A 26,135-nucleotide genomic window follows, 5' to 3' on the forward strand; every position below is an offset into this window, starting at 1 on the left:
GCAGGACTTCTGTTAAGATGTTAGGCTTGAACTCTGCAGAAGGCAATTGCAGATCTAAAAGTTCAGCTCCCTTCTTTATAACCGCATGGTATGGCGCCACATCCTTCGAAGGAAGGTCAGAAGGAGGAGTAATCTCCCATTCAGGTGATAAGTCCAGGCCACTAGCCTCCTTCAACTCATCAAACACATCGTCCGATTCCATGAGCTCCCCTTCCTCTACTCCCTCCAAGTATCTTTGTTCATCCAGCACCCTGTGGGCCTCCCTCCTAGACCGGATCCTCACAACCGGAGTCGGCGGCGCTGTGACCGAATCCAACGGCGCCGGGGCCGGAGCCGAGCGTGGATCCGATGCACCAGCCAGCGTCGAACGATGTCGAGTTGGCGCCGGTGAAGAAGGGAGCGGCGTCGATGTCCTCGGCGCCGGTAGATGCCAAGATGGCATCGCCGGAACAAAATGGCATGAAGGGAGCCTCAGGATAGGCTTGGGGAACTCCCAAACTAAAAGCCATAGGACCCATAGGACCCGAATGTGCACCAGAGGAGTACATGGCTCTGGAGAAGACTCCGTACATAGCATTAAGATAATGCGTAGGGTCCTGACCTGGTCCTGGAAACGCAGGATATTGTTCAGGCATCACCGGACTTGGGCCAACCGACGCCGACGGTGGAATCAGCGGAGCCTAAGGCTCTCCCGGAGCAGGAAGCTCCTCAATCAGAACCGGGGATGAAGCCGGAGATGGAGCCGGTGGCGGAGATGGAGCCGGAGCCGGATAATGTTCCGGTGAAGCCACAGGTGACGACAGGCCAATACGTGAATCCAGAAGGGAGGGAGATACAAAGTCCTTACGGCGTCAGGAGGGTGATGTCGATCTCAGAGCCGCATCCCTATCCGAGTGACGTCGAAAAGAATGCCTCCTCTTTTTCTTGTGCTTCCTAGATTTAGAAGCATGCCCCGAAGCCGACTTCGACGCCGACCTCGATTTCTTCCGACCTCTTTTTTTCTTTCTTCATCTTGGCAATGAAGAGCTTTGCCTCCCTCTCCTTAAGAGCCTTGGAGCTCATCTTGTGGCAGCAAGAACATCCTTCCACATTATGGTCCGATGACAGGCACCACACGCAGTCGTCGTGCGGATCCGTTATCGACATGTTTCTCCCACATTCTCGACAAGTTTTAAATCCAGACTTCTTCGTCGACATTTCAGCTGAAGAAGATAAAGAGAAACCAGCAGAAAACAAAGTAACAAGTATAGCTACAGAGAGAGATTCCCGAAATCCGTTGGCGTCAACGGCGCGGAAAAAAGGGAACTGACGTCATCACGCCGACGAGGTCTTCTTATGGAGCCGGTGACGTCAGCGGCATCGCGAGCGGAGCCGTGTCTGTGTGACGTCGTCTTCGACCTTATCGGCGTGGACTGCTACAAAAGTTTCCGAATGTTGCTGGCACAGGGGATATTCACAAGGTGAGGAATCCACTGGCAGATGTATCCATCAGAAAAGACGGACGTCTACCATGCCCCAGCCCCCCCAAGAGCTAAAATGTGCACAGATGTCCAGTAAGCTCTATAATGCAGCAGAGGCCTATGTTTGGGGAGAGTCAGGGGTGCAAAGGTGAGTGCGACCCAAAGATACCCTTGGTCAAGATGTTCTCCCTGGCAATGTGGAAGGGAATATCACCCAAAGGACCCATTGCCAAAAAACCCCTAAAAATCGGACAAGGAGTAAGCAGGGCACTAAAACTCTGGAAAAAACCCCAAATACCCATAATGAAGAAAGGTAGACAGGGTGCAAGCTGGAACCTTCTGTGACTAAGTTTAAGCATTTTAAAAGATGCTGTATGCAAAATTACTTCATTTCCACCCCGCCTTGAGGGCGGTATGAGAAATGGGGGGCTGGGCCTACTAAATGTACCAGTACTGAGGAACATATAAAGAGAATATTCTGCATAATAATAAACAAGTCAATTTTCATATTTGTTATCATTCTAAAGATACAACCAATGGAATGATGTGTGGTTTGTAGGAAAGATCTATTTTTCGAAGATAGCATTCTCATACAAGGATAGCACTACCTGTAGCCTTTTGAACATAATAAATATCAGGCAATACTGTCTGTCCGAACCATCAAGTAACACACCCCGCTACACACACACACTCCCTGCTACACACACACACCCCGCTACACACAAACACACAAAGTACACAACAGGGATGCATGGAAGGTATGGTGCACAAAGCAATACATGCAGCACATAGTCACCAAGCCTGAAGGGGGTATATTTGAAGATGTTAACAGAACACTATGGTTTTTAGAAATACACAACTTTGTTTGATTTCCATTTTTAATAATAATACCTACAAAGTCTGACTCACATGAATAAATTATTGAGTTTTTGGTATACAGAGCCTGCTGATTGTCCAGAATTTGGATTTCTCTGTGTACGCCGGTAGATGCGCCATTGCCAGTACTTTTCTGAAGTCACTAGCATGACCTATTCCTTGCCTAGCTGAGTAGCATAGGCGGTGCTGTCAGCACAATGCATAGCCTGTTCCTTTCCAAACTACAGTTTATGCATTCTTTCCAATAGATTAATTACTTCTCTCGAGGAAATGCTCTACTTCAGGCCAAGGACTGGGTTTTAGTGTTACCCCATGGAATGTGTCAGTGAAAAGCACAGAATATTGGGAACCCCACTCAATGCCAGTACGCTGATTCACATAAAAGTATAACCCAATTTTAACTGCACTTAATGTCTCCTGCACTGCTGCCAGAGGAATATTAGACTGCCGTCTGGAGCAACACTCAAGCCTATTTACTACTCTAAGGCAAAATGCAATCACCACTTACTCCTCCTTCAAAGCCCATGCACAGATTCAGGGTAAAGTATTGCAGTGCTACTGGCCCTCGCATTGCTCTATGGCAAACCACAATCTATTTTGTCCCCCACTACACAACTATTCTCAAACAAAACATAATTCACTTCCAGTTAGTAGTACTATCTTTGGGCAAAGTTTGTGGCACATATATGTCTCAAGAATAACACATGGCCTGCTCCCAGTCCCGCACCACAGGCCCTTAACTTACCCAGGACAAAGTGTGACACATTTTAGCACCACAGCAAGACTCATACCTGTGTGCAGGGAAAATAATATCCAATTCTTGGCCCCTTCATCAGTAAAGCAATTGTAAAATGTGCCCCTCTGCTAGCCCTGTCTGTCACACCGCTAGTCCTGTACTGTTACAAGATAAGGAGACTGGCGCCTACGGCCGTTCCGTCCATACTGAATGTTCAGCTCTAGATCCAATCAAGACTTATTTCTTGTTCAGTCCAGAGTCCATGTAGAGCTCGCTCCAAGACAGATTATCACCCAATTCACTGCCAGCCAGCAAAACACAAGTCACTCTCATTACTCCAATCTTTCCCTGATACTCCACGGTCATTTGTTCTACTCAAACACTATCTAGTGATCCCCAATAGCTCTGTAGGCCGTTATCACTTTGCCCCAGGTTTAAGAGTTCAAGAAATAGGCAGCAGAAAGACAGGATTTGGACAACCAGCTGCATTTGTCAGCCTTGCTGCGTAGCCCATGGCTGCAGACCTTGGTTTGCCCCTGCATTGTGTCCAGAGCCAGGTCCCATTCTTCCTAGGATGGACCGGCAATCAGCTGATTACCCTGGGTGTTCAAAGTCTTCAGAAACCTCCAGGTCATACCGACTCTCTGTATCTCGGTCCGCATATGGTCAACGTCGGGGTGGAACATTTCACCCTCCGTCTGAGATAATGCAAAGAAGTATCTGAAAATAGAAGACTCAAGGTATAAAAAGAGAGTACAAGCTCAACATCTACTATCTGTAAAACAAGCTCTCAATTTGCTTACTGCATCTGTTGCTGAGCAAGTTTTCTGTAGTGTCCAAACACTGATGCCACCGTCCTTAAACACCTTCTGCTAATTACCTTATCCTCCTATAATTCCCAATGGCCCTGCCTACTGCCTATTCCAGTCCACAATGTTCCTCATGCTTCAGTGCTTGTAGTAAACTTCCAATACAGTCACATCCCCAGTTACAATGTCTTGTCAACATTTCAAAACTTTACACCAACACTGGCAGTCATTCACAGAAGGTCCCCCTTTTCTTCTGAAATCCCATCGTCAGAATTGTATTCCACTTCCCAGGACCCTCCAACCTTGTAGTCTGATTAGTCTCCCTTTTTACTGCTCCTTCCTCCTCTGTCTTTCCTCAACCCATCACTGAACGCCAACACTGCGCTTCTCTATTTAATTCTCATTCCTTCCGTTCTGCCCCCCTTTCATGTCCTCCATCTCATAGCATCCATCCTTACATTAAGGTGTCTCACCTTCTTTTGCATTACGGTGCAGTCCAATTCGGTTTAGCTTTATCTGGAGGTTTCATTTTCTCCAGATTCTGATTGACAGTGTACAGCATTTGCCCTGATAAAATAAACAAAAGGATAAATTAATGGAGATTTGCAAGTCTGGAATTGGAAGAGGAGTTGACTGTCATCATTACATTTTTTAGATACATTTCAAAATCTCAGTGTCTTCTATTAGTAAACGATTGATAGAGTCAGTAAAAATACTTATACACTTCTTTAATGACAACTGTTTTTGAATTAGTTCCACACACCACCACACCTTATCATGACTCAACTAAGACCCTAAAAAAAACAAATCCTGTTCCTGACACTCAGCCGACACCAGCAAGATAAGCCACCAACTCTTTGTATACATCCGTGTCAGCCCCTTGCACTCGCATCTCATGACAAGCCACCACTGTCGTAGCCCCCATAACAGACATTGCAGGGACCACATCAGAGTAGTGCAACCCCGCCTTTCCCCAACAGTCACTGCAGCAGAGCAGTGCAATGGTATCTGTAAATCCATGAAGAAATCCACAGAGACGAGTACTGATGACTTCGGGGACATTTGCCTCTTTGTCATTCCTACAATTTGCAACATTATCACTCAGACCATCGAAGTGAACAGGGGGGAATTTGTTCATTATGTGGAAGACTAAACTTTTTACATTAACCATTACCAAGGTTCAGAAACACAGTGTGCAGGGCTTGCCTCTTGATCTATATGAACAGTGCAGTGACACTCACAGAAATTAGTTGATGACAAACGTGAAATGTTTATAAGGGTAAAAACACACAAGTGGACTATACATTGTACACAAGGACAGGGCAATTGGTCCACATATGGATCTAAATAAGCTTATGCCGGGAAAGTAGCTATGAAGCCAATCAAGTGAGATGAACTGGGGAAAGCATGTTTTTGCAGTTTTGTGATGTATTCTTTTCAAATGTTATGTTTTACTTTGTTGAGTTAAGCTCAGATTTTGTCTTAAGTTTTGATAAGGTTTATCTACAGAACAGAGGTTTAGTTTATTGTTGCCCAACTCATCGTATTGACATTGGAAGAATGAAAGGCTGAGTCAATGGCCGAGTTATGACTGTGACCATCGAGTCAAACAGATCCCAGCAGTGGATATATTCGTCTGCTGAGAAATGGTGGCTGACGTAAATTAAGCCCTTTGAATGAAATTCTACTTAAGTTTTCCAAGCATCATGAAGCTGCTTGGAAATATTGATTTGATTGCAATCTATACTAGAAATGGATTTAAGGCTTAATTGCAGATGGGAGGGCACTACCTAAATTGAAATGTTTGTTCTTGTATTGAGGTAGGTGTATGATCTTTTAAGTCTACCATTGTATTATTATCAATAACTAATAAGCTCATGTACATTTTGGGTGTGTCCAATGAAATTCGCCACCCCAATGAGTCTTTTGTTGTTTGTTCTCTAACTTAAATAAGATATTTTTCACAAACTTGTGTAGATGAATCTACAACAGAAACTCTTTGTCTATCTCGTTCAGCTGGCATGTATTTCGCTTTAGCTCATACCAAACCCTAGTGATCTAAATGAATATGTGACCATAATGCTATGAATAAATCTGAGGAGATCCGATTTAATGACTACACTTTAGTGTACTGCTTCGTATCTCATGCAGTTTTATTGAAATGTAGAACACTCATGTTCTCTTGTGTCATAACCCTGCTAACTGGCCTCTGTAGACCACTATAAAAAATGCTGCATTAAAAATAAACTTTGGAAAATCTGGCTTCCATATACCAATACTGCTTGCAGTTTCAGACTGATGGGGTCATATTCTTTCACACTGACTGGAGTAACAATGTTATTGAGATTACAGTTAGAACATGGTCCCCAATGGGCCATCCTTACCCATCTCTTTGGTACTCTCTTCAAGCGACCTAAGCAGCTCCGAAAGATGCAGAGGAACCCTGGAGCCTCTCATGGGAGGACCTGAAAGAAAAGCACACTGTTGTCAGGTGAGCTACCAAGGGCTGCTACATAAAAGAATGCAACTTGGAGTCCCAAAATAAATAAATAAATAAAGACCATACTAAAGAATTTAAAGATATTGTTGCGGGCCTCACTTTTTTCTACAATTTTCTGGCTGGGCATGGGTGCATTAATGTTTCAGGCACTAAGGTTCGCTATAAATAACCATTTTAAGGAAACACTCGAAGTCTATTTTTAGCTCACATTTACGGATGGAACTCCTTCTGGCTTAAGGGATCTACATTAATTCATACTCTAAAATGCCAAGTGCAGTCAGGTTAGTGGTAAGTGAAAACATTTCCTATTTCTCCCTCTCCTCGTAATCCTGAGGACCTAAGCACGGTTCTTCATTCTTTAAGTCACCAAGTGAAAAAACATAAACAGACTCCTAAAAATCTTGATGCTGGGTTTACCTTGTGTACCTGATGTTGGACATTACGCCAGGGCAAAGTGGAAGTGTGTAAGAGGGGCAAGGGTGGGAGAAGTGAAGAACACATTTCTCTGGAAGCTTTTCCCTAAGGTGCTGAAACAATCGTGGAATTGGAAGAGACTGCTCCTCCTGCTTCTTTATTTTCCTCGTGAAAGTGTTGAAAGGCTTTGTCATTATCAAGAATGATACCTGAAACAGTTTCTGAGAAAAAGAGCCATGACTTCGAGGCAGATAAAGCGACCAATGATGAAGATATTGTAGTCGAGGCCATCATCAATTTCATCAACATTGCAGTTCTACACCTCAATTAAGCTGGTATTAAAAAAAAATTGTATCAACAATATCATTGTACGGCTCATAGTAGATATTGGAGGGACCAGGCCTGTGGTCAAAGTTGTTGTTGAAGTCATTGTTGAAGACAAGAAGGCTTTCAAGAGAGCAGGTCTTCTCAAATGACACTTTAATGCTCATATGGAGGCTGCAGAGTGACGGAGAGGCAATACCTTCAATGATAACCCTAAAGTAAAGGCTGCACTACTTAGAAGTGAGGTTCCCCTTCTGTCAATTAGGAACGTTGAAAGACGAGAGTTACACAAACTGGAGGGAAAATGGTCCCACAAAAATGAGTCAGTCACCATATCTCCGAGTACATGGTGTGAAACCCTGACAAACAGAACCAAAATCGACCATACTTTAAGTGTATAGGCAGGAGAACAGATAGCAGAGATAAAAAAGCTAAAATGATGTGGATGGTAAAGAAAGAATTTATTTAGTACTACAAATGTGAAACTTTTCACTGCCTTTGAACCACAATGGATCTAGCAGAGCAGAGAAGAAGTTGATTTTTTCTACATGTAAAATCGTTAGCAGTAGAGGGGCAGGGCTGCAAATCAGTCGGGTTAACCAGTTCTGGTCAGACAGGCAAGGTCCAGAAGTTAAACACTAGGTGCCTGATTCATATACCACACTTTCGTAGTAACTTACACATCTGACAATGTTTACTAATTTTAAGTATTCACACACTGTACTTTTGCAGTAACTTATAATTCTGTAGTAACTCACACTTTTGTAGTAAGTCCGTACCTCCATTATTTTCTAACGGAGGGTGTTGCAGTAACAGTGATTGGGCATTTGTAGTGCTGGACTTACTACGAAAGTGAATGTTACTGCAAAAGTTTAAGTTACTACAAAAGTGGTTTGTGAACACTGAAAAGAAGTAAACTTACTCAAAAGTGTATGTTACATTTGTGAATCAGGCCCTAGGAGTGCAGTCACTGAGTTTTCTGTTGCTATGAGCACAGGATTCACAGAAGAGGGCATGTGGGGGTAAAGGGGTGAGGCGGAAGGCATCATAACATACACTGCAATATAATCAGCCTGCATCTGGCTCACCCAGTCAGTTCATTCAAAGTTCTATAGCATTTCATCTAATTGGCCCTAACCTGGCACACTCCTGACACCCAAACCCTTATCAACTTTTGATATCTTACTTAACTATTCTTTGCTATGTGTGAATGTGGATGCAGTACATTTCTATGCTTTAAATTCGGTGCTCTCAAAGATTCCCCATTAACAAACCTAGAAAGACCATCCTTGTTCTCTAGCTAAAACATTAACTCACATCTACTGTTCCCCAATGTCATTGAAAGACATTTTCGACTCATTTACTGTTTAGTCCTCAACATATGTTGGTGGCTGATCTGTGAAAAACTTCGGCTGCCAGTTCCAAGTCTCCAAATCAAGTCTCTACTCATCGTCTCTCAGGGTACATGGTTTGCCTCACGTCTTTAGGATTTCTAGGTCTCTATAAAGTAAATAGTTATTCTTCCAGGGTGAAAATGTTAATATTTGTGAACTGCTGCAGGTAGGAAATCTGGTTCATATCAACCATAACTGTGCAAGCCCCTCTCTAGACCGTCTCAAATAGAACTTAGTGCTTCCTGAGATAGAGAGTGCTTCTAGAACTGCATGGTCTAATTGTGTGAGATGCATCAGCAGAGCTGTGTGGGCTCCAATCACTGGAATAAGAGAGGGCTACAAGATGGAATTACGGTGGGTGTCCTGATGCTGCACACAGAGGAGGCTCCACCTAATTGGCAGAGGAGCGTCGCTCCGCCTGCTGCAAGTGCAACAGGGAAACACAAATAAATAAAATTGCATATCAATGCCATTTTATTTTGCCACTGCTCGTGCAGTGTACAGCATGAGGTCAAGGGTGGGGCTGAATACTGCAATAGCAGGATGACTGCACTGGTCTACAGTGCTCAATGTCAGATTAGACCCAGTGATCCAAGGGCTGTGACACAGCCTGGGGATTGCTGGCACAGATACACAGCCTCAAACTGAGTGCTGGGTTAGCCTGCTTTAACCAGTCCTGGAACTGCTCTCAAGTTCAAAACAGCATGACAGCAGCTCCAGGACTGGTTGGATTCGCGTTCCACGAGCAGGAAGGAAGTCCTTCCCTTTCCTGCTTGTGGACTCCAGGATTCTGAGCCCCACAATAGACAGGGGGCCAGCATGTGCAGTGCAACATATATGGTGAGTTTTTTGGGGCATCGGGGCCTAGTATATTTTAATGCTGCCAGCCTCCGCTGGCTGCCCGCAATAACTGCAGACAGCAGTCCAGAACCTTAGCCTGGATTGCGCTGCATGGGAAAACTTAGTTGCGAAGGACCTATGTACTGTAAAAGCTCTAGGGACTGGGGTGTTTTGCAACCGCTGTAGCGCTGCGCATGGCAAAGGCTGATGGGAAAGCAGGTTAAAACAGAAACAAGCATTGGCATAGCCAATAGGTCTCGCCTTTGGGACCTTATAAGTGTTTAGCCATGCAACAATTGCATAACTAAATACTTATAAGGTCCCAAAAGCGAGACCTATTGGCTATGCCAAGCGGCCGTGGGACCGCGAAAGTGATCGCGATCAAACATCAAAGCGGCCGTGCGGCGGCGAAAGTGAAAGTAATCATGGCGCGCGCCCCTGCGCACATGCACTGTAGCTTTAGGCTGGCCTGGTAGCACTTTTTGGAGCCCTCTCAAAAAGTCTCGCCAGACCAGCGCATGCGCTGGGTCAGGCGAGACCTAAAAAGGGGCAAGGGTCATGGGTGAGTTTTGCATTCACTAAACAGTACTGAAATAGCAGTGAGTGTCCCTTGGTCAAAGTTGAGATACGTCAGAAGAGTGGTCTTGAGTCAGAGTATTAATGCTGGGAATCTTGTATTTAAGGACTGATGTGTGTTAGTGAACCTGCAATGAGTTTGTGCAGAGCAGTTTGAGCATTATTTTAATTAAAAGAAATGTGCAAAAAGTTTTTTTTTTTAAATTAAAAATTCGAGTGGCTTCCCAGAGATATTGTTTCACATGCTACCTTCAGGCTGCCGGGCCCTGTTGCAGTAAGCAGGATCCTTCTTCAAACGGGCAGATAGTTCATCCTGATGGCTCCTGAGGGACAGAAATAAACAGAAGGTCCGTAAATAAGCAGGTCTTTAAATGTAAATGTGCCGATGCAGGCAATACTGCAGACAACACCTACTACTGAGCTTACCTCTCCAGTATGTAATAGTCATAGTTTTTTTGTTTTACTTTATTCAATTTTTCAAACATTAAGTGAGCAGTTATACACAATCTTTAAAAACCTATCTCCATCCTTTTGTGTCCAGTTGGTGGCAGAGTCCAAGGTGCACATCAACACTGCATGTTTATCTATGACATGGTAGAGGATTTAACCTCTCCAGTACGTTAAATACCATTTGCATTCTATCAACCGATATTTTCCCAAATGCATAATTCTGAAGTGGAAAAAGGGAAATATTTACTCGTTCTATAAGGGTTCCTTGAAAAAGGGTGACCACGACCGCTGATAATGCATGGCTGGTTTCTTACTGGGATGCGCGAAGGAGACCGTGACTTGGCAATGACGGAACCAGTGGGCTTTTTCTCTGAACATGTATCGAGTAGGACAACAATGGTCATGAAATAATTGTGTGCAAGCAATCAACACGAGGGAGAGTAAAAGGAAGAAGAGAGATAGCGGGTTCCTTTTCTGGGGTGGGGAAGGAAATGATGGGTCATGAGAGAGCAGTTCTAAAAATAAGCTGGTGTCCCTGTGCCGACTGCCAAATTGGCAGCCAGCAGTGCCTGACTAGCGAACCAAAAGTAGCCCAGGTGAAAATGCTCAAACCAGCCCACCTCCTTCATCTCCTTGTGCAGTCTCTCTGTCCATCCATTCTCTTTCTCTCCCCCTCTCTCTACAATCCCTCTCTCTCTCTCAGCCTCCCCGTGCCTGCTGTACCTCACCGAGGGAGTTTGGGAAAGTGAGAGAGGCACCGACAGAGTCCCTGGGCTTTCAAAACCAGCCTCCAAGTGCTCCAGTTCACCAGCAAAATGGCCGGAGAAACAACAGGCCTATCTGGCCCTGGCAGCCAAGATTTTAAAACCTCTGATCACAAAGGAGAGAAAGTAGAGAAGGTAGAGTGGTAGAGGAGTATTGACCAACAGAGAAATGAATCTAATGGAGGGGGAACACATGAGCATTTCCCATTGATTAGCTTTGGAAAGTTCACTTGAAGGATCACCCACCATTGGGGTCTATAAAAGGACGCAAGAACAAGGACAGCCTAGAGGGTCATTAGATTAGATTTAGAGAGAGATAGGGTTACAAACGGACAGGCATTTTGCAGGTCTGTCCTATCCCACTGCCCGCCCACAGGCCTCATGGAGCTAATTATCCCGGTATGTCGATTCTTTTAACCCTATGAAAGAACAAGCACCTCTAACTCTTTAAGCAGTAAAAGAGACACCCATTGTAGTGGGGAAGGAGGAACTGTAGCAAAGGAGGGGTCCTGCCCAATGCAGCTTCAGGAGCACCTTCAGCAAATGAGATGGAAGTCCAGCTACCTGCTGATAAACATCCCCAAATGTGCTAATGACTACCATGCTGGGGACCTGTACAAGGGGTATGGCCCTTATGCTTATTGCTTCCATTTAAGTCTGTTTCAGAGTGTTGACAAATGGTAAGATGAATGGCAGAGGAGGAGTATGATATGCCCTGTTATGTTATGTTAAAAATATTGTAGAGCGCTCTTACACCAGACGGTTTCATGGCGCTAGTGGGGGAGAAGCGGCAGAAGTATAATAATCAGGGCTTACTCATATGCTTGGGAGAATAGAAGGGTTTTAAGAAGAGTTCTAAATCGGGAGTATGAGGTGACTATCCTAAGCTCAGTAGGAAGGGAATTCCAGAATTGGGGGGCCAGGAGAGAGAATCTAAGGCCGCCGTGTCTTTTCCGCTTGAAGGGGGGGGGACGACGACGAATGAGAAGAACGGAGAGTACGTGACGGAGTGTAACAACCTATCAAGGATGAGATAAGGGCTGGGCCAAGACCGGCTAGGGCTTTAAAAATAGTACAGCCCAATTTGAATGCGCAGCGGTTTTCCACCGGAAGCCAATGGAGGCTCTTCATCAGGGGTCGGACATGTAGATGTCTAGGTTGGTGGAATATGAGCCTGGCTGCCCTGGATTAAACAGTTTGTTAAAGTAGTAGCCCTACCATTGGAACACACTTCCTACATGCTGCAACGGCTGTACATCTACCACTATAATGCATTTTGATGAACATACCATGAGACTGGGCACTGCTCCATTCCTCAGTCTACAGTAACTACCTGCTTACTAGCATCTTTTACATTGAACCTAATCATTCCTAATCTTACCAAAAGGGTGCAGAGGATTAAGTTCAAAAGACTCGCTGAGAAGAAACTAATTTTCCAAATGAAAGGCTGTGATGAAAAACTGTGTCTACTGGTTTCACAATTCCAACTAGTCCACTAGACCACAACTGGAGTGCGAGTGATTCTGACGGCAATGCCAAGAGGCAGTCTCCCCTGGGAAATGGCACTGTGCTGTGGAACCTGTCCGATGTTAGAATACAGTGATTATTTACAGCATATTTAGGTGAAGTGGTAAAGCTGAGATTAGATGTCAAGTATCCGGCTTTGATGGCTAAAATGTGACCAGGTCTTCTGGCAGTAGTGGATACTGGGTAGTATGCGCGTAGGTAGGGATATCTGCCATTGGTGATTCAAAGCTTTAGTCTATTTCATTCAGGTTGGATACCAGAGTTGTTCAGTTTCTTAACTTGTTTCAAAAGTTGCAATAGCAAGCAGTCAAGTCTTATTCCAGGAGGTGGTAAAAGGATTAGAACTCAAATGGAGTATAAAATAGTAATCAAATTCGATAAACTCAATCTCTGGCTGAGACATATCTTGTAAAATGACCTAATTAAGAGGAGGGGATTTAGAATGCACCTCTGCTTACTCCATCAGATGAACAGATTTAATTTTACATACGTGACTCAAAGCTGCCACACGGTGGCGTGAGGCTGGAGTTTTGTGGACTTCTCTTACATGCAACCATCACTTAGAGGACTAATGCGTTTTAACACCTTGGCTCATTGTATTATCCTTTGAAGGATGAAAAGCTCTGTTGATTTTAATAAGATTCGAATCTGTGGCCCCCAAGTTGCCTTAAGATTTCCACTGTTGCAAAGTTAAATAATTGAGTCATTTAATGCAAGATCGGAGGTTCACATCCAGGTGAGCGTGCTAACAGTTGTGTCAACAATTAAAACGTGGGGTAACCGTGTACCGCACCCCTCTTCGCCCTCCTCCCTCCGAGATTCGCAAATATGGAAACAAAACTATGGCTTTTTACCATCAAAACAAAAAGACTGCTATAACCCTTACACTGTTACTGTAGTCTTGTAAATAGTATATGTAATCTGACTCTCTGCTGGCCATAAAAATCATAAGACTTCTTGCTGAAAATGCATTGAAGAATCAAAATATAATTGTGCATAGGGGCAGGGCAAAACTATCTGAAGAAGAATAACATCCAAAACATGGCGTTTTTTTCATATATGCATTTTACACAGAAAGCAATATTTTGGCAAAGCCAGTAGGACATGCTAATATGCGCTAAAGAACATTAGTGAATACAATGCATGCAAATAGCATTTGTGAATGCCTGTGCTTACACAGGTTGGCACATTAAAGCTAGCCATACTGGCTTTGCCAATGGTTGCTTTTACCTGTGCTTCTATGTACCGAACAAAGGCAGGATTCGGGCAAACTTAAAACATTGTCACTTTTGGGAAGACTTGGACGAATTCAGAAAGGAAGGACATCATCTTGATTGCGCTGCTTCCCCACGGGGAAGCTAAAAAAAAAAAAAAAAGTGTTTAGCTTCTTTGAATTGTCTAATTAGTTGTTCTTGTGGTAAAAAAGTACTGCATCCTCGGAGAACGATTTGTTCAACAAAGGATTACTGCAGAGTTTCAGGTGAGCTAACAAAGACGGCAACCTATCAGGTGGTCATCTTGCTTTCAGACTGATGTCACTACTTCCAAATGTTACCAATTTTGGCAGTAAATGTTACCGACTTCTTGATTATCAAAAAAGGGATGCAAATGGGCCAAGGAAAAATTAAGCACCAGCCACAAAATTTGAAAAACATGACTGATAAAAAAAAAAGTGTAGATAATACAAATTCAAACAAACGTATGAAAAAAAATATCAAATAGGTTTTTAAAATAATGCCTATAAAAGATGTCAAAGCTTTGAGAGGGCAAAGTGAGTGGCAATCCAAACAGGTTTTGGAAAAAAGTTGGAACTCTAATTAAATAGGCTGGATGAGAGGTCTTCCTTACAAAAAAAATAGAGTACTTGCTGGTAGACGACCAAAATAAAATGTTGGCATAAACAGAGGCTAGATTCTTGCCCATATGCTTTAGAGAGACAACTGAGTGAAAGTTCTAATAACTGAAAATAAAGGTTGACTCAGCCTAATGAATAAAACAAATATTATTAAAAAATAAATATGCTGTTGTTCTTACACAGGTTGTTTATACATGTGATGCAATGTAACACTAAAGGTGACGAAACTCCTATAGCTCACTAGATCCATGCTCAAAGGTGCCACCCGTGAGGGAATGGGCAATCTTCTTACCTCACCCGCTGGAGGAGGAGACCAGCATCCTTAGCGGCACTTTGCGTCTCCTCTAATCGGGACAAGAATCCCTTTCGGACCATCTCCTGCTCCATAAGACACCCTTCAGCCACTGCGCGCAGCTCCTGCTCCTGCGATACCTGCCCTCTTAGCAGCTCTGCCTCCTCACATTTCTACACAAAGGTGGAATTAAGTGCAACCATAAATCCCTCCCAGTAGCATATTGCAAAATCAAAAACAAGTCAAATTAAAAAAATAAAATAAAATTCTTTGCTCACTTTGTGCAGCTGTATGGCTAACTCCTGCATCTCCGCCTCCAGGCGGTCTGCGTAGGCCTGCTCCAGTGCATCGCTGGGAGGTCGTGCACTGCTGTGCCAGCGTGCAATGGCAGACGTCATCTTCCGCTTAGGTCCAAACAGGCTTTGGTTGAGAGATAAGCATTATTTACTAGTACAGCCTATATGACAGATCACTTAAAACTTTAGAAACGTTAAAGAAGAACTAATAATTTCCTAAACAGGATTAACCGAATACTTTCACATATGGACTGCTGCATAAACGGCTAAAATAAATAGCCGTTTATGCAGCAGTCCATCTGGCTAAAATAAATAGTGAGGATTTTAACTTGAGGCATGCTTTGCTGTGGTGGAAAAGTCATTTTATAACGCTGTTAATGATATCTAATAATACTAAATGAAATCTCATGGTGGTTCCAGGTTTATTAATTACTTTTTGCAATGTCTGCTGGCTCTTATAAGATCAGCACTCCCCTGTAGATTTTACATATTTAGATACTATGAGCAATGTCTCTTATTAGACAAGATACCTTCTCGTTGGACATATGTGGAGAGAAGACACAAGCAAGCAGTCAGACTGCTCATTGATCAGATTATATTTGCCATAAGGGCTCATAGTATCAATAATCAAAATGGCAAGACACACCTTTATGTTTACAGTAAGCCACTGAGAATCAACAATGATGAACCAAACTTCCTTCCATGTATGAGGCTCTTTTTCAGGTGCCAGCACCACAAGTCATTGAGTACTACCACAATAAAGATACACTTTTGTTTTTTAAATATTTTAAGAAGTGCCGGCTTTGCTCCAAGTAGCAGCAGTGTCTTAGAAGTTATTTTCTGTTATAGCAAGAGCACTGTGAATGAGCTGTGGATGGATGGATGTGAGGGGGAGGCTGTTGGATATTAAACTACATAAACCAGGATGTGATAAGAGGTGGGGGCGAAACGCACTTCGGGTAGCTTTATATAGTACACTTTACAGGTGCTATTAAACTTCTGCATCAATATGTCCCTAGATTCCTACCCTCGCAATAACTCACAACCACAAGGTCATACCTTAGAAAAACCTGTAGTATTTACTGTCTTTTCTTTTAATACAAGGATGAAAACTAAAAATAAAGATACCCAGAAAAATCACAAATGTATTTACTTTTGGTTCTAGAATCACTTGGGCTTACATCGGCTCAGAGAACTTTGTACCAAGGATACTCCTTTTGTTTTCTGCTCTGTCAAAGTAGTCTCTTCATACAAGACTTCCTGCTTTACACAGTGTTTCCTACTTTAAGTAGTGCTGTTCAACACTTCTTTGGAATTTCCAACATTGGCTTTCTTCTTTTTATTGGTAGAAAACCCTTCCCTGATGGTGTGATATTTAACTAAAGAGGAGCACCTCAAAAATCCCATCAGCTATTTGGTTCGTTTGAGTCCATGGCAATCAAAACAACAGCACCACCTAGTGTGCCAATCCTGACCTACACACAGAATTAAGATGGAGCCTATCAGAACATAAGCTGACTTTTAATCTTTCACCATGCCAAAAACACTAACCCTTGCATCTTCTCAGGGCTTTCAAGGAGGAGAGGAGGACCGGAAGGTGTTCTCCTTCAATAAAAGAGGTAAGACTCTCCTCGTTCATGTCTGCAACACTCATGGAGTGGCCTACATACTTTTGACGCAGATTCTCTTAGCTGTTCCAGCCATTCAGGATGCTCCCATCGCCAATGAAAAAGTATTTCACATCATCTCCTCCAATATTGCGCTGTGGCTCGGTCTCTTTCAGATCAGGCGGATGCTGGAGCACAGACAAATCTGCCTATTTAGTGGCAAAGCCATAGAACCTTTGTAAAGCTCCTAAAAACAACATAATGCAGCCAATGCACAGTGTATAGTGATCTCTCAACTGTTCAGGGGGCTATATCTGATACTTATAGTTCTCATAGGGCATTTTTGATGATTAAAATAACCTAGTTCTTCCTTCTGATGACCAGAAAGTAAAATAAGATTTAGAGTACATGACAGAAACAGGGAAAGCTGTTTCCTTGAAAGGGCAGTGTCCTTATTGATCAGCTTTTTAAATCTCCATTGAGCCCAGGCTTGTGGGTTCCTGCTGGAGCAAACTTGATTCAAATAAGAAAAAAAGCTATTTATTAGTAACAATAAGTTCGTTTCGAAGCTTTTCTAGATCTAAATACTCGACTCTGTATTTTTGAATAAAAATTATGGATGTCAATCATTGCCAGGCTCAGGTTGTTCTGTGAAAATGTCAAAACAGAAACCACAATTCATTCCCAGCATTGTCCAAGCCATGTTCACGTTAGAGGCTATCACTGTATATGTGATAGAATGCATTATGGTGGCCTTGCGCTTCATCAGGGAGGTGAGAGAGCTTCAAATGCAAAACTATTATCACACACAAATTTCCTTTAGATTATCAATGAATGGTAAGGGTACTGCTTCGCTCTGAATAGCGTTTTCTTGGTCTGGATAACACTACCATGGCTCCAGTGTGCATTCTGTATTTAGTTAAGTTTTTGTCTTGCACCACAAATACGAATTAAAGCGGATACTGTCACATAACTGTTTGCTTCAGTTATTCTAGTAGATGACAGCTCACTCAAACGTATGATATGCTCTCTCATGTGGACCCGGAGGAGAGGGGAAAAAAGGAATTCAAAGGTTTTTTTGATTTGAAAAGAGAGACCACTTTTGGGGTGTGCGCGTAAGACCCCTCACTCTCAAGGCATCTCAAAGGAAGTTGCACTCAGAAGGCCATATTGTTAAGTTCAGGAACTTGAGATATGGATACCGTCCCATGGTGCATCCTTAAGAACTGTGGATGTGCTGGCTAAGAACGCCTTGTAATTTGTTCAGCACAGTGAGAAAACACCAGTTGTGTGGTCTACAATGATGCCATAACAAAAGATAGGGAATATTTCTTGACAATGTATGGGATAAGTGATAATGGGAAGTAGCATATACAAATATGCTGCACCAACCAATTTATCAGCATTGACTCTTGACCCCGGCTAGTCACACCATGTAGGTCTGCAACTAAAACAAATATTTCAAAGAAAATGTACACCATCTGTTCTCCAATAAACACATGCAACAAATGATACTTAGGAGGTACAAAAGATCCCTTGTTAGGGTAACCTTCCTGGGTTCATAACTAAGCTTCCAACCTCCCCTCATGGCTGGCTGGCTACATAACTGGACTGATCCAGTGAAAAACTGAACCTAATGGTTCCCTGGGTAGCAATCTCTTAGCAGAAATAAGTCGACCATAGGATAATACATTTATTTAACTTAACTTGTTTTGGATTTGTTTAATTCAGTTTTCTTTAACTTTTTTCCTCAAACTTATTAAAAGTTGTAGGAAAAAAGATGAAGACTTGACTGAACTTTACATACAAACATAAACAGAAGAAACAAAAACAGGTCTTATGGCAGGGAATCATTCTAAGATTATGAATCTGGGTCGGAAACACTCAATGAAGAAGATCAGTAACTCAATTTGAAGAATACATATGTTATAGATATGCCCAGTTAGAGCCACAGACAAAGACAGGATTTGCCCAGAGTCAAGCTCCTGAACTGGGATTGGAACCCAGATCGCCAGGTTTAAAGGTAAGCAGCATGGCCAAAAACACATCTCTGTCAATTTTCTGCTCAGATGTCCATGCAAAGGGACACACCTGATGCCAACTTCTTTGAGATCTGCCTCGGTGAGTGTGAGAAAGACACGGAGGTCCACATCCTGGCTTCCAAGCACAGGCAGATACTTCAAGCAGCCAATCTGGTCGAGAAACTCTGTCAGGTCCTACAAAGATGAAGAAACATACATCATGCAGATTAGGTCGATCTCAGATTAGTAGGGGAACCAAAAACATCCTATATCAATGGGCATTAAAATGTGCACAAGTGTATGTGGGGCAGCAGGTGTGGATTTCCTACACTTGGCATGGTCCTGTAGCACATACAATCCTACTGGCTTGAAATACAGACTGCTCTATCATGATAGAGCAAGAAATACAGCTGTCTGCCTTGGTGATCTAAAAGATCTATGCACCATGTGCAGGAGATATGTGGCATTAACACTAATACAGGCCCATCACCCAACACCTGTGAGACCTCCACTTGCTCCCCGTTGAGAAGAGAATAACCTTCAAGATACTTACCCACGCCTACAAATGCCTCCACAGCGCCGGACCCCAATACCTCAACGAGATAATCTCCTTCCACGCACCCAAGAGAAACCTCTGATCCGCCGACCTCACCCTCACCGAAACCCCGTGCATCAGCAGAGCCATAACGGGCGGAAGGGCCTTCCCCTACATCGCGGCCAAGACCTGGAACGAGCTCCCGGTCGACATCAGACGTGCCCCCCTCTCCGAACATCTTCAGTAAGACACTCAAGACCTGGCTATTTGGCTGAACGGAGCAGCGTAGGCCCCCCCGCGCCTTGAGACCCTCACGGGTGAGTAGCATGCTTACAGTTCCCTGATTGATTGATTGACTGGCCAAGAGAAGAATGGCTTGTAGATGGGGACGAGGGAATGCACCCAAGTTTAAGACCTAGCTCATAAATTGAATGCACTGCAACAAACCACTAATTTTATACGATGAATTATTGCCACCGACGTCCAGACACCGTGATGTCTGGCCACCTCTGCACAATTATCCACAGTCTCAGTCACTTGATCCTATGTCTGCCGAATGACTGGTACCCAATGCAGAGCTCAGTAGATACAAGGCAGGCGACTGTACTTGATAACTCATATAAACAATAGTTGGTCTCGAAATCAGTCCTGAAACTCTGAGATTGAGCCATCATGTGTCATGCAGTATGTGTTTGATACCACTGCCTTCATGTTCAACAGAATGGGGTGCTGGGAAGTCTGGGCCCATCACAAATCTCTTGATCTAGTATTGCCATGTCCTGACAATCATGTGTTTTTGATGTATCTTTGACAAACAAAGATTAAAAAAATAGAAATATTTTAGAATAGTGATAGGAGTACAAGACCTCAAAATATAGTCACTATTTTGCCTTTTGCAGATTAAATGGATGGGGGCTTAGTTTCACAGCTCTTTAAGGTCTACTGTTGCTGTGTCTGTGACCTAAATTTTCCTTCTTCTTCAAAGGACAAAGGCTCTATATAGCTTGTGTCTCAAACCTGACAATTATAGATGAATCGAGCGCATTATATGTACTGTACCAGATCAACTTACAACAACTGAAAACAAAGACCCGTGCCGTAGTGGGTGTGGCTGAAACTCTGCTCATGTTGGTGGTTTGCCCGAGCTCTGCTTTGCTGCCACTATTCCACCATCACAGTAAGCTGATGCTATGTGAGCCACACCAAGATGCAAAGTATGATGTGAAGCATCAATTCCTTGCCTTTGCGGGGGTTGGACTGTGGCCTCTATTTATTCCCCTTTGCCCTCTTGAGAAATTCAGCTTAGCCCAGTTAAGAATAGGAGGGGATTGCCAGACTAGATAGTATGTCGAGGACCCCAACATCACGATAGAGATAGCAGAAGAGTACATTGCTACATCCCAAATCAAACGGGGGTAGCTGTTCCAGGGTAGGGTGCAGTAGTAAGCCCAATACAAGAAGAGGGAGAGGAAACAGAAGTAAACCGAATGGGGTCCAAGGTTTAAACCCTGTAGGTAAGAGGCAGGCGCAAGTCTGGTCTCTTGATGCCCACACACACCCCGAAGGATGTCATGCTTCATCATCGGGCGGTTGCTCCTCGTAGGACCAGCGCTGCAATGCCCTACGGGCCCCCCCAAGGGTCGCTTTGGCAGAGATCTTTTCTGGTACTGCTGTTTGATGAGTGAGGATGTGAGATAGAGGGTTCTAATAACATATGTGCGTGAGTGAGTGTTTAAAACTAGCTAAGGGAGACCAAAGTGATTCAAGTTTATTAAGAGGGTTCCCTTGCCAGGTTAAAAAACCCGTAGGTCGTGTGTTACTGATGGGGCATAATGTGCCACAGTAACTTCAGGTCAACATGTTTCGCGCCGTTAAAGTGGTCAGAACGATCCCTGGCGCTTCTTCAGGATCAGTGAAGTAAATAAAAGAGACAGTCAATGGGTCAAGAACTCTACACAGGTGGAGCGGACCTCCCTCGTGTGCAACTACAAGGTGGCAATGGCTCTATTGACAAGCTGCTCCATAGGCTAGCATGTGTAATCGCCCGCACCGTGACGTGAGTTGCCGTCGGATGTGTCGCCAGTCAGCACCTACCCCTTAAGAATGTCTGCCTACATCGACACATGCAGCAAACCATACTTGTCCCCAGATTACTATGAGCACTGATGCTCTTAAGAGCTTGAGAACAAGAGCAAAGAATGGAGGCTCATAGTAAGTGGACATGCTCTTAAGATAGAGCTCCAATGATAGTCCAGGTATCTGGTTTTACAAACTACTGAATGCAATAGTCTTTGACTATTTAAAGACCTAGAAAGTTAAAACCAGTTTTAGAATTGTGTGTGGGGGGTTAATTCGTAGAAATATTATAATAAAACAATTAAATTTACTGCCGCTTTTTTGCCTTTAAAATGCAATAGTAATAAACACAAAAAATACCATTGACCTACGTTACTGGTGCTTAACACCCAAAGAATCGGAGTAATTGAAAAGGCTCACAAATATGTTAGGCACATTACTTCCTGTAACAAAGAATTTACTAAAGGGACCAATATTATTCCAGTGTGGATGTATTAGGTTGAATCCTCATTCTTTGTTTAGGTAACCAAGTTAGGTGAACAATCCTGACCAATTTGGAAAAATAGCATAACAATACAATTAATAGAGATCTTTAAGAAAAGTCAACTCTTTGGAGTACTCTTGGGACTGAAGCTTTAAAAACCAAACTGATTTAAAGAGTCAGTGCAGGTTGTCTGCCCTTCTCCAGAAGGGCAAATGTGCCTCGCTAGAGATCTAAGCTACGCTCCAACTAGTCTGAAACACATGCTCTCATTACTGGAGTTCTGAAAGTGGGTAGCCACGGCTTGCGAAGGAATGCAAGGGCCGTCTGTGATGCATCAGACCGTCTGGCTTCACACATGGTCTGCCCTCTCTCCTAAAGTATAAACAGTAAGTATAAAAAGTGATGAATGGAAGGCTTGAACTCAGCCAGTAGTAATCACCAGGTCATATCCTCCCTGAACCTGAACATAGGTAACCCAGGACCGTTTTCACTCTAATTCGGTTTCATCAGCCAGGTATAGCTTGGTTCCAGTGACTTGGAGTGCATGGGACCCACGTTTGTCATACCCATCCCATTTAGGGCGACACACTACAGTAAACAAAAAAGTGATAGATGAAATGTTTGAACTGATCTCAGCCTCTTGCAATCACTCGGGCAGTATTCTCGTTCCGTATTATTTTGCACATTATGCTGCCTTAGTTTGGACCTAGCCATATGTAAATCAGTTTTGACCCTGCTCCAGTGGGAACAGTGCAGCCCAAAATGCCAGGTCAGGTATGCCCAAGTTGGGCATCAAGTGGCAAGGTGCATAGTGAAGGTGCAGATATTTAATTCAATGGATTATATAGACAGTATGTTAAATTTTAGGTAATTCAAACTTTGGCCATGCCCAAGGACTACATATATAAAGATGGAAATATACTTCATGGAATTGATTCTCATATGAGATGCCAGATTTGTGGCCCAGGGCAGGGTTGCAGATAAATTCAAGAATTTAAATTGGTAATTTCCCGTGTGCGATTAGAAATAGATGTTAAGACACTACATTTTATTATGCCTGATGCACCCGTTTCCCTAGTTTATCCCGTTTATAAGGGAATCATTTGCACTGTTACTCTTTATGAACTGTTTTTGGTTTTTATCATAGCTTCACTTTTCTTACCTTGGGCCCTGCATAGTGTGGGTCCTCTGGCGCTGGGAGACTATGGTGTGGGCCGTGTGTTCCAGAATTCACTGAGGTGTGGGACGAATGGCCTTCACTATGCCAGGTTTTGCCTTTGGTGAAGTTTTTGTCATGCTTCCGACTTTTGAACTCTTCAGCAAGGTCCGAGTCCTGCCAAGCACAGTAAAAAAATAAATAGAGAAATACAATGAAGGATGTTGGATTATCAATAAAGATCCCATATGAGGTGCAACAGAGAGAAATGACGGGGCAATGTGTGATTTTGAAACTCAGACCCTACGGTATAGAAGTTCCCACGGTAATGAAGGAATTTGTTAAGGAGCATGGAGAGCATAGAGGAATAATATGGGATGGTACATGTATATTCTGTGGCCCAGAATTAGCATCTGAATGAAATCGGACAGCACGTGATTTTCTGACGTGGAAAACACTTCATAGTTCCAATTGTCCCACCATAACCCAAATAAGGCATGGGCATCTACCGGTAAGGAATCCTGCATTGGCAAGTGGGGTGGGGGGTCATACAAAGCAAGATAAACTGTTTTAATTGTTATATTATGCTCTGAAATGCTTACTGGCATGTAACCGTCACACATGCAGGAGAAGAAAACAGGAAGGGCAATTCATTTCTTACACAGGTTGACAGAGTACAGAATTTAATAATGCGGAGTATAAAGCAGGTGCTTGGTTGCCAATTATAAAATAATTTTATAAGCCACAAGTAATCGACAAACACTTCAAAGTGACCAACTGGTAGGGGGGCGTGGCTTGGCAGCCGACGGGCATGGACGCGTGAGCAAAGAGCTCCGCATCCAGCCCGGCCAAAATCCTGTGAAGCGTGGTGCCCCGGCGCTCCGGAGCTCCTGGAGGGCTTCCCCCACCTGGTCTGTGCCCCTGGAGCGGACCGAGAGCAAGGATCGCGGCGCCGAGAGCTGGAGCCGCGGCTACAAACGCGGCGGAAGCGGGTGGCGGCCGGCCATCTTGGGCGGCCTGCGAAGGGACGGGCAGCCGCGGCCCACAGTACACTGGAGGCCGCCCGGAAGTGCGGGGAACCTGGCTGGTAAATCCGGAAGTGCCGGTCGAACGCTGGTGGGCAGCGGAAGGAGGCGGAGAACACCCGCAGCGGGAGGTTCGGCGCGGCGGATCCCTGGCTGGCACTGGCAGCGGAGGCTGCACGGTGGTGGAGCGGCGCACAGGAGGAAGGAGCTAGGCTTGCGGTGGGGGCGAGAACCCTGGCGCCGGAGAGGAGACAGCGGACTCGGCGGATCTGGTAGGCGGACGGGGCCACGAGGGAGACGACTGGTCCTGCGGGAGACACTGTGGTGCGGAGCTGTCTGACCTGGGGCGGCAGACCTGAGGAGCTGATTTCAGGATAGATCCCCCGACCCGGCGGAGACTGCGGCCACTGGTGTGTGGTGAGGGCCTAGCACATCGTGGTGCCCCAGGGAGGACGGAGGGGACACCCCGGCTGGGGAATCGACCGGAGGCAGTGCGAAGAGGGTCCCTGCAGAGGTCGTGGGGCACGCTGGGCCCGGGTGCTGGCCGCTGCCCCGGGAACTAGGCCTTACGCCGGATTAAGAGAGTCAGGCTCCGAAATATGGGCAAACCGCGTCCCAAGCTGGGAGGGAACCCAGCGGATCCGGCGGGGGACACTGTCGCTGGCCGGGAGGGCGGAACGAGTGCGGACGCCGCGGTGGGCCTCCAACAACGGCAGCTGGATCAAATCCTGCAGGCCATAGCGGACACGAAGTCGGCGTTGCAGGCTGACATTGCCCAAGTGTCCACGGATCTGGGGCTGATTCGGGCGGACCACAGGAAGCTGGCGGATAGGGTCAAGCAAACGGAGGACAGATTGGACTCGATGGCTCCAGCCCAGAAGGTGACGGAGGGCCAGACGGCGGATCTCCTGCGGAGGGTCGTGGTACTGGAAAAGAGGGCCGAGGACGTGGAAGGGCGTAACCGCCGCAATAACATTCGAGTGATGGGGCTGCCGGAAAAGATTGAAGGGGGTGACATGCTGACCTTTCTGGAGACCTGGCTGCAGGAGGTGGTGGCGCCGGAGGGGCTCACGCGGTTCTACACCTTGGAGAGGGCGCATAGGGTGCCTGCTAGTCCCCCGGATCCGGGCCGTCCACCCCGGCCGGTGGTGGCCCGACTGCTGCACTCCAGGGATCGAGACATTATCCTACAGAGGGCTCGGACTATGGGCCCCTTCCAGGTGCAGAATGTCCCGGTTTCCATTTACCCGGACTATCCCATGGAGGTCCAACGCAGACGCTCCTCCTTTCAGGCGGTGAAGAAGGCGCTACGGGAGGAGGGGCTGCAGTACTCCTTGTTGTTCCCGGCCCGCCTCAGAGTGGTACTGGACGGTGCGACATCCTTCTTTACTGACCCCGCAGCGGCCTGGAGTTGGCTGGAATCGGCCAGGACCCGCGCAGCGGCGCACACGGATGGAGAGAGACTGCCGGGAGCGCTGGCAAAGCCCCGTCGCAGCAGACGTAATAAAGCACGGCAGACGAGGGTCCGCTCACCCGGTGCCTCCCAGACGGTGTTGGAGCGGCGGGCTGCTCTGCGAGCGGTCTCCGTGATCTCCGGGGCGGTGGCCTCCCAGCCCAGCGAGGATTCGGGCTCCCGGAAGGGCACTGAGGACTCCCACTCTGATGGCGCTGAAGAGGAGGCGGAGATGATACCTGATGTTACTCCTGGGACTGCTGAGGAGTTGCTGGACGCTTGAAGGTTTGGGGCGCGTTCGGGCCCTGGTCTGGAGGGCACGGACAGTGTGGAGCTGGGGTGTTTTGAAAGTGAGGCCGGGCTGGGCCATGCGGGGTTAGGGGGGGAACTGATATGATATGGGATGGGGCTCTGCGGCTGGTCATGAGGGGCCTGGAGGGGAGAGTGGGGGGGCCTGAAAGGAGCGGAGCGCTGGGGGTGGACTGGTTGAGACTGGGCAGGGATGCTTTGCTGAGGACTATCGTCAAGCCCGTCTGGCAGTGAGCCGCCACCTCAACCTCACGGACATAGTGAGACTCTGGTGGCTACCAGAGAGTTTGGTTGCTGTTGGGGGTAGTATTTGGATGGGTTACTGCGGTTTAGCACCTGTTCTGGGGAGGGGAGGG

At 45.3% G+C, this 26,135-nt stretch overlaps 1 protein-coding gene across 2 annotated transcripts in view; it reads right to left on the bottom strand.

Annotated features, from left to right (window-relative positions):
* Positions 1-2,007: 2,007 nt before the first annotated feature.
* Positions 2,008-26,135, bottom strand: part of ANKS3 (ankyrin repeat and sterile alpha motif domain containing 3) — a 121,838-nt gene continuing 97,710 nt past the window's right edge. The window contains exons 10-17 of one of the 2 annotated variants that reach the window (XM_085628376.1): positions 22,999-23,169; positions 18,812-18,936; positions 15,096-15,237; positions 14,818-14,990; positions 10,179-10,252; positions 6,266-6,346; positions 4,355-4,448; positions 2,008-3,792 (exon numbers count right to left, since the gene is read on the bottom strand). In XM_085628376.1, coding sequence (XP_085484502.1) covers positions 4,366-4,448; positions 6,266-6,346; positions 10,179-10,252; positions 14,818-14,990; positions 15,096-15,237; positions 18,812-18,936; positions 22,999-23,169 — 849 coding nt within the window. In that variant the 3' untranslated portion in view covers positions 2,008-3,792; positions 4,355-4,365. The remainder of the gene's footprint in view (positions 3,793-4,354; positions 4,449-6,265; positions 6,347-10,178; positions 10,253-14,817; positions 14,991-15,095; positions 15,238-18,811; positions 18,937-22,998; positions 23,170-26,135) is intronic. The other variant, XM_085628377.1, reaches the window with a different exon arrangement.

The sequence above is a fragment of the Triturus cristatus genome, chromosome 10 (genome assembly GCF_964204655.1).
Source record: "Triturus cristatus chromosome 10, aTriCri1.1, whole genome shotgun sequence".
In the NCBI taxonomy this organism is placed as follows: Eukaryota; Metazoa; Chordata; class Amphibia; order Caudata; family Salamandridae; genus Triturus; species Triturus cristatus.